Below are 12509 nucleotides of genomic sequence, written 5' to 3'. Positions count from 1 at the left end.
CCATCAGATGTGAAAGTGATAGGTTCTTCCGAATGGTTGTGATGGACTAGAATCTTGATACTAGTGTTAGGAGGGTACTTCCCTCCCGAGCGGGCCGCTACCACGTGCCCGGGGTTGCTCGCGTGGTCAGAATGGACGAATCTTTCTGTAAACATCAATAATTATCATTAAAACAAATACATTTGACAAATGGGTTATAAATTCTGCATGTTCCTTCGAGCAACACGGAAGGGAGGCGGCATTCGCACTATTTCCCCTCTGCCGAGGTACAAGATTAGCGCGTCAATCTAATCTAGCGCGGGTAATAAAACTAGTTGCACTTGGATTTTTCACTAGACCGAGTCCAGTCGCGCGCGTGAAACTGCTGCACAAAAATGCCTGTTTGCTCGGTTTTTTGTTATAAAAAGAGGTCGGGGACATCAAATTTACAAAAAGAAAGTGTTACATTTCACATGTAATATTTTTTTTACATATCATACGTTTAATTACATTCAAACACAATTATTATATTTTAGTCTCATGTAATTGTTGGATTTCTCGATTTTGCTCGCTCAGTACAAATTGCGGATCGGTCGAGCGACAAATCCGACTTCTCATCTCTCAGAATACAATAACATACTTCAACGAAAATGTGTTAGTGTGCGTGTTGTGACACTTGTCACTCGTCCGTACACAAAAAGAGATCGAGGTTTGCAATATTTGTCTTTGTCTATGTATTTGTGTCGTCATTACAGATTGGATTTTGTATGTAAGTGTGTGAGAAGTGCGACTGTGTGCACCTTTCCCCCCGCGAAAAATGGCAGAAAGATTTGTACGGTGAGATATCGCTTGGGCCCCCCCCTTCCGATGTGTCGGAAGCCGGTGTTGCTCGAAGGCATGTTCTGTTAAAGATTATTGAGCATATGTGACGTTCTCAAGCAAAGGTACATTTTGTCGCTTACCATAAGGATGAATTTTGCTCGTATCTTTATACGAATAACCTGTCAGAGCGTCCTTATGGCAAGCGACAATGTGGTACCTTTTGCTTGAGAACGTCACATATAATCATGTTAGTGTAAGTTTATAAAAGTAATATCATCGACGGTAGTGACATTTATGGAAGTGACTCGATGCAAAAAAAAAACAACTATTATAGGTAATATAACTATTATTATATCCTCTAGCCGCCCATACGTCAAACCTTGCCAAGCAAAATGAAATTTTATTTTGTCAATACAAAGTTCAAATTAGAATGGAACAAGATACCTTTTTATAGGTCTCTGGGCGGCTAGAGAATATAGCAAAGTGTCAAAATGCTAATACGGATAGGGACAAACGATTATCAAATAAAGCTTTAAATATTGAAAAAAAAATTAGGAATACTTATACTTAGGTATGGTTTTGTTTAGGGGTACTTACTTCTTACATCTAACACCATCTTTAAAAACGCTTTGTGCTCGCTATCACTGTTTCTCGTCCTACATTTCACTATGCAGTCGTACAATTTGTTCTGAAATCAATAATCGGGTATTATACTGTATTTGAAATAAATTATTTTACACCATGCATGAAATTAAGCACCAGATAATTATTAGAAAAACACAGATAGGAGTTATTTTAAAACACAAGTTCTATTTAATAAATCGGATAGAAATGTAATAAGTAGATGAGTTGACCGTGACGTCACGATGTAATGTTTCATATAAATTCCATATTAGCAAATCGTTTTGACAGTTCTAAAAAAGTAACTGATTTGACTAGTAGGAAAATACCCTATTATAAAAGTGTTTTTTTTATTGTAACAATTTACATATGTCACTAGATGAGTTATGCAATAGACAAATGTGAAACAAAGAGGTGGTATCACATACTTTTTAAAACTATATTTCCATATAGACAATATTTGACGGGACAACATTAATTTTCTTTTAAAAATTTACTTATTAAAAAATATATTCAACTTTAAAAATTTCGGCGTGGGCTAAAGACGATTTACGAAAATTTTATACAACATTTTTCATTTCATATAAAGTTTCAATCTTTTTTTTTTATTAAGTAGATTTAATAAGAAAGTAAATGTTTTCCCGTCAAACATTGTCTATGGAAATATAGTTTTATAAAGAGTATGTGTTTCATGTGTCTATTACAAAACGTATCTAGTTACCTATGTATAATGTTTAACTGACAATATGAACAGTTTCTTTTTAGGGTTCCGTACCCAAAGGGTAAAACGGGACCCTATTACTAAGACTCTGCTGTCCGTCCGTCCGTCTGTCCGTCTGTCACCAGGCTGTATCTCACGAACCGTGATAGGTAGACAGTTGAAATTTTCACAGATGGTGTATTTCTATTGCCGCTATAACAACAAATACTAAAAACAGAATAAAATTAAGATTTAAGTGGGGCTCCCATACAACAAACATGATTTTTGACCGAAGTTAAGCAACGTCGGGCGGGGTCAGTACTTGGATGGGTGACCGTTTTTTTTTTGCCGTTTTTTGCTTTATGGTACGGAACCCTTCGTGCGCGAGTCCGACTCGCACTTGCCCGGTTTTTATTTCTAAACCATTAAAGACCGCTTGTGGTGTCAAGGTGCCTAAAATGCTTACAACATTCCCGCGTTGAATGGACAGACAAATTTTTAATAGAAAATGTCGTCTGTCGAAATGTTTCTTAGATAAGATTCAACTCATATTATATAATTACTTTAGGTTTAGCTTTTAATTACTCCTCTAGGTTAACTGGAAGAGATCCCTCTTAGGGATAAGTTCGCCTTTGTACTACACGTATGCTTACTTACTCACTAAATAAATCTGTTTTAATATTGTAGGTTATTTTTATTTATTTTAAAAGTTAAAGGCAAAACTTACAGTAGTGGTCCTCTTAACGACGGCCGGCACGCTAGGTATGTTCTTAGGCGGAGGCGACGGCAATATAGCGCTCTCTTTCCTTCTATCGATCTTCCCGTATACCGGCGTCTCTCGCATCTCTGTCTCGCCGTAGAGAAAGTCTAAAGGGTCGTACTCTTCGTATACGCTGCCGGAGCCTTCGCTAGCGACGGCATATTCTGTAGAGTTAGAAATATCGATGCGGACATAGTGGTCATAAATATATGGTCATGTGAATCTAGTAAAATCCAAGATACATCGATTAAGTTAAGAGTAAGATACGTAAAATCTAAGACAGTTTCGTGTTTCAAATTTGACAGGTAAACGAGATGGCGCTGTACAGCTCCATACATTTTGCGATAGCTATGATTGTCAAAAGTTGACGTTCGACAATTTCCTTAGCTTCTTTAGTTACCTCTCTATTACAATCAATTCTCTTTGGTATAAACCAAGACAACAAGAGATAATTGTAGAAATAAAGAAAAAAATAAATAAAATAAGTAATCAAAGTTGTTATAAGAGTAACATAAATTTTGAAATATAATTTCTAGTAATTAATAGAAAAACGTAGGACGCAAAAAATAGGATGTACTGGAAAAGATTGGAGGAGGCCTATACCCAAAAGGGGTCCTTAAATTAGAAATAAAATAAAAATTAATTTAGCATTATATATTTAAGGAATAAAGGGCTTAATAATAATAAGGAGATACAAATAATAATAAAAATAGAATAACGTGTTTTATGAGATGTAAGATTATAATAAAAACAAAATTTGCAAACCAATGTATGTGAATAGTGTCATAAGTGTCATGATTGTCATGAATCATGATAGTCCATTAAACTATTATTACTACGTATAGAACCGGCATAGAGAACCAGTGTTTGCGCCATGAGTTGTTGTCGCCCGACAACAAACTATGGAAGCGGAGCGTGAGTCTCGCGACCTAAACGTCGTAAGCGCCATGTTTTGGTCGCGTGGCTCACTTCTAGCGATGTGCCGTTCTCGAAATTTTCGCGAGAACAGAGAAATCTATCGGAAACGTTCTCGGAAATTTCTCGGAAATGTTCTCTGAGAGTGCGAGTAAAAGCGAAGAATTATTTTGTTTAATCGCTTAGTGTAGGAGATAAGACAATAACCATGGAAGCTTTAAAGCAAATACTTGGCACCATTCATAGCAATATAAAAAATAATACTAATTCATAAAAAAAAAACAGGAATAAATCAACACAAAATTGCCCAAACAAGTTAATTGAGGCAAAAGGTATAAACTTAACAAAAGTAAATATCTCATTCCATTAAAAAAAAATAAGATTGTTCATAACTCATTTATACTAATAAGAGAACGTTCTCGAGAAAGTTTCCGGAAATTTCTTCGGACAGTAATTCTCAGAAACGAGAACGTTCTCATCGGCACATCACTATTCACGCCCCGCCCGTTTGGTATGGCTTCCCAAAACGAAGTAATAATAATTCAATGTGATAATGATAAGTCACATATGATCAGATTAACACAAATCACAACACACACCACACAGTTATCACAACAGTATGTCACCTCAACACTGCTCCCGGAATATACCTGCTCTATTAGATGAAACACACGATGTCAAACATATGAATTAAATAATAATTATTGCAAAAATTTATGAAATATATTTCGAAGAGAGTCGTCACATCTAGACCATGAGTTATTTAAAAGATTATGAATTTGATAATAGTTATTTACGATACAAGTGCGGAAAAGAGGAAATTCGAAACGAGTGGCAATAAATTAAAACACGACCGAAGGGAGTGTTTTAAATCGACACGAGTTGCGAATTACCTATTCGTACGTGTATCGTACAACGTTTTACAGTACATATGGCCCTTTAAACTTTTGACATACGCACGGAAAGTGCTCTTTCCCGCACTAGTGCGGGAAAGTAGGACCATATGTACTGTAAATAATTATTAGAGCGTTTCTCTTATTTTTTGCCATTTTTATATATTGTTACCTTTTTTGCTAGTTTTGTGTTATTCCTACTCAGAATCACGAGCTCTTTCGATCCTAATGGGATAAAAAAAATGTCCCAATGTTTTTTCCCTATTGTGTTACCATTTCCCCATATACTTTGTATGGCGGTAACAAAAAGGAAAGTTTGAAAAATGTATGGATATTTTAGGATACTTTTTTTCTCCTGGATGAAAAGGGCTCGCGATCCTGACTAGAAATAACACAAAAGTGGCAAAAAAGGTCACAATATATAAAAATGGCAAAAAATAAAAGAAACGCTCATTATATTTCGACGTATATCATCACTCTATTAATGAGTATACCTCGGGGTTTTCGTTGCATTTTATTAAAAAAGAAATATTTTATTAGAAATGTTTGTACACTTTCTAATTGGGAACGATTTGATTGGTTACGGGCGTGGCTAGCCCGGCGGACAATGATGATTTTACTGCATTTTTAACGCGAGTGAACTATATAGTGGGATATTTAATGTCCTTCAACTAATGTCCAACATTCTTACAAGTAAAACCCCGAGGTACAGCCTCCTAAGTCCCAGAGTCTACATATGGTGCTACTTTACCGCACTAGTGCGATAATCAGCACATTACGTAACTATGTCGAAAATTTAAAGGGCCATATGTACTGTAAAACGATGTCGATACACACGATGAATTAAAACACTCCTCTCGGTCGTCTTTTAATTCATCGCCGCACGTTGTGATTTCCTATTTTACGCACTTGTTTCGTAATGTACTATAATAACACCCCTTTTTTATTCCATTACAGATTTTGTACTTTTCAAAGGACACCGGGACTTAGGAGGGAAAGAATGAAACACCACTCACCCGGGCTACTGGGCTCAGTTAGTAGCGGATCGAAAGCCTCTAACACACTGACTCTCACGCTACCTTGGCCCTTGCGGCCGAAGTCGATCAGGTTCGAGTGAGGGAGGCTGCCGACAGTGTCCGCGGATTCGTTCGACTGCGAAAATTATAGAACTGGTGAATATCAAAATAAATTATGTGGACACATCTGGAGAAAATAAAAATTTATAAATTAAAGAAAAATGTAAATATTCGAGTCAGATTCGAGTTTGACTTTTTGGATCACTGGACCTTAGCAAAGATTACTTGGATGTTTCCTCTGCTTTACTACTAAATTATTTCACACTGTGCACGAAATAAAGCACCAGATAATTATTAGAAAAATATGGATAGGAGTTATTTTTAAACACAATTTATATTTAATAAAATATGACCATGAATATGATAGAGATAACCATGACGTCACTATACTCGTTTTCATATAAATTACATACTAGTAAATCGTTTTGACAGTTCTAAAAAAGAAGCGGATTTGGCTAGTAGGAAAGTAACTGGTAGTAGTAGTTTATCAACAAAAATCAAAATAAAAATTGATGTCAGATGTGAAACGGCAGCCGCGCGCAATGGATACCGGGTTTCCATTGCGCGCGGCTGCCTGGCGAGCCTATGTTCGATAGTTTGCCGCGCAATATGGAGACAGGCTTTTACATGATTATTTCCACGCATTGTTTAAATTTCTATTGGTGTTTTCTGTAAACTTCTGTCACTTGGCTAGGCTAAGCTATTGTCCGTAAAGAAGATTATCACAGCGATCGGATTTATTATATTTGTCTTTCGATAATCATATCACAAAGAATAAAAGATTGTTACTGCGACCTAGGTACGGCCAGATCCGGCACGATAAGATGCGTCCAAATATCGTCAAAATATTGGCGACTGTACCGTCTGTCTGGACCATACATTTTACACGTTTCTCGAGTCTTACTATAGACTGTTACTTTACTTATTTAAAAAAGAGTAAACAATATCTACCCTCAAATGGCTTCTTAAGCCAGTTGAGGGTAGATGAAAACATTACATGATCAAATAATGTAGGTTAAAGTCAGGTCGTTCAGTGACAGATCCAGGTGGTTTTGTATTTGGTTGGTTAATCAATAAATGATACCCGAAAATGTACAAATTATTTGTTTACTTTTATTTAACTAGGTACCTAAAGATGCAGAGTCTAGAAATCCGAGAAATCCGCCGAAAATACGTAATGTATTTCTAATAAGCATGCAGGGATGTGAAATAAGACATGCTTGCAGGCAACTTTGAACTCTATCTCAATAATCATAAATTAAAAATAAACTTACCCCATTGCTGACTTCCGACGTTTTCCTAACCTTACTGCTATCAACCATTTCTTTCACTTCAGTACTATTACCAGTACCAGTTGAATTAACAGTACCAGCCTGCATAGGCGGGTAGCTATGCGCTTGGCTCAACTGCGGGTATATGCTCGGTGTCGGCCGCGTAGGTCGGGAGATCATATTGGTTGTGTTATAATTGTATATAGGCGTGTGAGGGGAAGGCGGGTATCCGACGTAAGGTGCTGGGGATGATAATCTAGTTTGATTATAGGGTACGTTAGTGAACCTTGGAGCGGTGTAAGGTGTTTCAGGAGGGTAGTAAGGGTAAGGTGGGGTCATAGGTGTGGGCATGCCGTAGGGAGAGCTCGGATATGGGGGGGACTGGAAGGGTGGGTATTGGTTATATGGGGGTTGGTTGTAGGGGTATGGGGGGAAGCCGGGGCGCTGGTTGTAGTAGTGATTGTTCATGGTTGCTGGCTGATTTGTTGTGGTTAGTGCTAGTTCTTGCGTCTGCTGGGTTACGCTGAAATTGAAAAATATTGAGTTAGAATTTATGGACATCTTTTTATTTATGATTAATTGATTAGTGATTACGTATACAATATTTTTAAGCGGCATTAAAGACTATTTGGGAGTAATTTTTATTATTGTCTCTATTTTTAGGGTTCCGTACTCAAAGGGTAGAAACGGGACTCTATTACTGTAACACTTCACTGTCCGTCCGTCTGTCTGTCTGTCACCAGGCTGTATCTCATGAACTGTGATAGCTAGACAGTTGAAATTTTCACAGATGATGTATTTCTGATGCCGCTATAACAACAAATACTAAAATCAGAATAAAATAAATACTTAAGTGGGGCTCTCATACAACAAACGTGATTTTTGCCGTTTTTGCGTAATGGTACGGAACCCTTCGTGCGTGAATCCCACTAGCACTTGGCCGGTTTTTTATTTCTTTAATTTACATATGTCAGTTTATGATGAATATTTTGATAAATAGAAAATAATATAATAAAGGCATAAATAACGAAGCACACGATATCTATGTTGTCATCGTTATCTCCGTCGAATACTGTTATCAGTACTACGTACTACTTAAATTGCAGATTACTCTTATCTCGTAAGTACACAAGTTCTGTGTACGGTAAGAGACCCGTTTAGAGCAAATTAATCAGTACTACGGCCTATTAGCCTAGTTCGGTGTTTTTGAAACTGTGGGTCGCGACCCCCCAGGGGGGTCGCGAAGCCTCTGCCCGCCTTAAAACAATACATAAGTGAAATATTTTGTTCACACTAAGGGGGTCGCGTCACGAAAAAATTTGAAAAACACTTGGCCCTAGTTGGTAGTGACCCTGCCTTACGAAGCAGGAGACGGGTTCAAATCCTGGTAAGAGCATTTACTTGTGAGTTTATCACAGATATTGGTTCCTGAGTTATGAATGATTTCTATGTATTAAATGGATCAATAAAAATAATAATTAAAAAATAATTCAGCCTATATACGTCCCACTGCTGGGCACAGGCCTCCTCTCACTCGCAAGAGGGCTTGGGCTATAGTCCCCACGCTGGCCCAATGCGGATTGGGGACTTCACATACACCGTTGAATTTCTTCGCAGATGTATGCAGGTTTCCTCACGATGTTTTCCTTCACCGAAAAGCAAGTGGTAAATATGAAATGATATTTCGTACACAAGTTCCGAAAAACTCATTGTTACGAGACAGGATTTTGAACCCGCGACCTCCGGATTGAAAGTCGGACGTCATATCCATTCGCGGCCACCACCGCTTTCCTCTTCTTCGAAAATGGATCAATATTTTTTTAAATAATCTTACTTGGTTTAGAAGTGGAAGTGGGAGTTCGAAGGGGTATACCTCGGCGGACTTTCTCTGATCAGATCGGGGAATCCTGAAGAAAGGCCAGGTCAAGAGCACCCTAAACCGGCGAGCGTGTAAGGAATGTTATGAAAGTGAAGGAAGCGAAAGAGGTGTGTCAGGATCGTAGCAAGTGGAAATCCGTGGTCTCTGCCTACCCCTCCGGGAAATAGGCGTGATTATATGTATGTATGTATGTATCTTACCTGGTAAACTGTTCGATGTACTCTTTGAGAGACGCGTGCGGGTCCTTGGGGGCCGTCTTGCTCGTGGGGCTTGCAAATGATATGAGGTCGCTGCTTTCGCTCCTAGTAGGACTTGTGCTTGTAGATCTGAAAATAAAAGTTATCATTATGATTAAAAAAATATAGTTAATATAACTCATGAGTGATTCAACCAGGAATTTATTTTTCTGTTATATCTGTTCTGGAAAGGTTGTATAATAAAAAGCCCAAAAATGATGTTCTGTACGGTCAGTTCGTTTTTATCACGTCACGTCGCTGTCAAAATCTCTTGTCTGAGAGTAGTCTCTCTAGTAGGACTCGTAGAATCTAATATTTATCTCAAGCAGAAAAGATTGACGATAACTGGCCCCGTAGGCAACATGCTAATCGCTAACGCTACGTAGCGAACGAAACGCAACTGTCACTGTCACACTAATATGGAAGAGTGATAGAGAGACAAAGCGATTCGATGGCGAAACGCAAGGATCGTCACCTTGGCTAGGCCGCCTGCTTCTTTGTTTACCGAATTTCTATAATCGAGATATATGTAGCTCATACTCATAACATAAGGTATTTAATTTTGGCATTCACTTCTTCATATAGGTACCTACAATAGCGAGCACTTATAACAAAAAGATGATGCAACGCATGAGTTTAAACGTATCGTGTATACGTGAGCAAGTCACGATATTTTAATTGATACGCCATTCACTTTGATGCACCTGTTTTAATGAATTAAGCAATATGTTTCTTGATAAACCTAGTGAACAGATATATCGGAGCGGCCGAGGCCACAAATATCTGAACACGCGCCTCTATTGTCGAGGCGCTAGAGTGCGTGTTCAGATACTTTTGAGCACCTCGGCCGCTCCTATATATCTGATGGTGACCGTACATTATACAATACATATTCACATCAAAGCGTGATATATGTATGTACTGAGGTTGATCTTGTTTAGAATTTGAACTTGCGCATGAGATTTGAATTTACATGAAAATGTATGATTTGAATACTTATTGCCTATGTGAACAGTAGCGCTACCCGGTGGCTATGCCTCACTGCCTTCGAGCGCCAAACTACCTCAGAAATGGGTAGCTTTCACCCCTTGGTTAAGAATGTAGAATCTACTATTGGTTTAGGTCACCAGATACTCCAACGCGCAGCAGCTGGTAACTATATCCTCTAGCAAACCAGAGGAGAGGTCTTCCGTTTCATTGTATTTTGAACCTTTACTTTGACCAATCAAAATTGCATTTGTTTTGAATAGAGGGCGTCTAAAGGTTAAAAAGTACCAGGGTCTCATACTCACTTGGAAGTGTCCGTGCTCGTTCGCCCTCGTGACGGGCGGCGCGGGGGCGGCGGCAGCGCGGGCGGAGGTCCTTCCGTCTCCTCGCGCCGGCGGGCACTGGCGCTGGCGTTGACATTATCTGTCGATATGGATATGGATTAGATATGGATTCGCCAATCGATGTTTGTACAGTCAGCAGCAGAAGTTGCTAAGCGGGCGAGGTGTTCAAAATTACCTTGACACGCTCTTATTCCCTTAACAATAAAGTCGCGTCAAGATCAGTTTAAGTACCAGGCCCGCTTAGGAACTTCTGCCGCTGACTGTTTGTGTTTGTTTACCTAAAGTATTGTTTTTGTGTTGTCAAACTTAGGAATAATATTAGGGAATGCAAATCGGTTATTTTTTGTAACCGAAATCGGTTAATAACCGATAATTTCCATACAAAAAATAACCGAAAATAACCGATTTGCATTCCCTAAATAATATCAATGGACCGGAAAATGACAACGTGACTTCATTGTTTTGTTGGTAGAAATTATTGTCTAAATACCTTCCTATCCTAAATATTTAGATCTTGTTTCTATAAAGGATAAACAAACATGAGCTGTGGTACACAAAAGAAGTAAACATTCTGAAAAACTTTAGCAAGTTTATTAAATATGTAGAAAATGACAAAAAACACGAATCAGTTGATCTCATACATCAAAACCGGCTCAGTCGTTTTAAAGTTAGTAGAATAATCGACAAAAACAACGAAGTACTTACATACTTAACCTACAAAAACTATTACTTTTTTTGGCTACCTATGCCATTGTTGGAAAAAAAAACAGACTCCAAACTTTGTATAAGCCTATGGATATACCGCAAAACATTTATATCCTCTAATAATCTTAAATTATTATCGGTCTTATGACTAATTAGGAAACCTAGCGTTAATTAGATGCATTAGAATGAAAGTTTAACATTAACTGCTAATTAACACCCATTCTTAAACTAATAACGCATAGACGGATAGTCTCCATACGGCTAACCTGCCAAAAGTGAAGCCGAAACACGATCGATGTGTGCGTGGAACGCTCGTGTTTTACGCTCAGCAAACACACACATATATACAAAATATGTTGCCAGTATTCATTTACTTCTCTCAAAGTAGGGGAATTTTAACAACATCACACTTGGTTATTAATAATTTGGAAGTGTATAGATTCGATTTTGTAGCAAAAGCTTTTTGTTTATTTTGGGATTTGTTGCATTTCTGTACTTTGTGAAATAAGGATTAAATAAATAGCTGATAAGTTTTTACTATTTTTATTTATTTAACAAATGTGCATAAAATAATAAGAATAAATTTAAATAGGACAGAGCATATTCGACTGTGTTTAGTCCGTTTCCAATGTTTCCATATTGCGTCATTCCGATTTAGTCTATTTTTTTCCTTCTATCTCGCAGACAGAAGTAGATCAGTCAGAAAACTGAAACGAACATGACACAAAATAAAAATAAGAAAAAAGTAAATACTTACCTAAATAATTAACTTAATTATATTTTTCTATAATTATACAATGAAATTTAATGGAGCGTATTTATTTTAGAATGTAGACGTCATGTCCCATTTGGAGGAAAAAATATTCACTACACTGGCAACATTTAGAAGAAATGGCGGCTGACGAAAATTTGGATTTTTGTATTTACGATTATGTAAAAATATCACATTAAACTCGATACTTACGCGTGAAATGTAATATCAAGCGGTTTGTTTTTATTATATGATGTGTTGTGACACCCATTCACTGTACAAACAACCATCTTTCCTGTAGTTTTTGATTTTTAAACGGGAGGTGTACACAGACCGATTTGACTTTGAGTACTGCGAGGGCCGTTCGAATACGATGATGCGAGTGTGACGTGACGTCGCACTTGAAATGGCTTCACTTGGGGTGTACGAACTAGGAATCTATGCCTTATAAATCTATGCACCCATTAGTATAAGGCAGGTAGGTACAACACTGCAAATGTGTGATCACCAAATCATTCTCAATATAATTATATTAATGATACCAATTATCCTCCTTCAAATACGTTACAA

The 12509-nt window shown here is 37.6% G+C and overlaps 1 protein-coding gene and 1 long non-coding RNA gene across 2 annotated transcripts in view; one reads left to right on the top strand and one right to left on the bottom strand.

Moving 5' to 3' along the window:
* LOC134806470 (uncharacterized) overlaps positions 1-12509 on the top strand; it is a 484735-nt gene that overhangs the window by 335165 nt on the left and 137061 nt on the right. The window lies entirely within an intron of this gene.
* The window catches only part of LOC134806445 (phosphatidylinositol 4-phosphate 3-kinase C2 domain-containing subunit alpha), a 42209-nt gene that overhangs the window by 25506 nt on the left and 4194 nt on the right, over positions 1-12509 (bottom strand). Inside the window, exons 3-9 of the mRNA XM_063779725.1 lie at positions 10445-10562; positions 9117-9242; positions 7041-7560; positions 5707-5842; positions 2850-3046; positions 1399-1489; positions 2-145 (exon numbers count right to left, since the gene is read on the bottom strand). Of these exons, the coding sequence (XP_063635795.1) occupies positions 2-145; positions 1399-1489; positions 2850-3046; positions 5707-5842; positions 7041-7560; positions 9117-9242; positions 10445-10562 (1332 nt within the window). The remainder of the gene's footprint in view (position 1; positions 146-1398; positions 1490-2849; positions 3047-5706; positions 5843-7040; positions 7561-9116; positions 9243-10444; positions 10563-12509) is intronic.

This window comes from Cydia splendana, chromosome 3 (genome assembly GCF_910591565.1).
Source record: "Cydia splendana chromosome 3, ilCydSple1.2, whole genome shotgun sequence".
Classification (NCBI taxonomy): domain Eukaryota; kingdom Metazoa; phylum Arthropoda; class Insecta; order Lepidoptera; family Tortricidae; genus Cydia; species Cydia splendana.
This window is presented reverse-complemented; position numbering and strand designations above follow the sequence as displayed.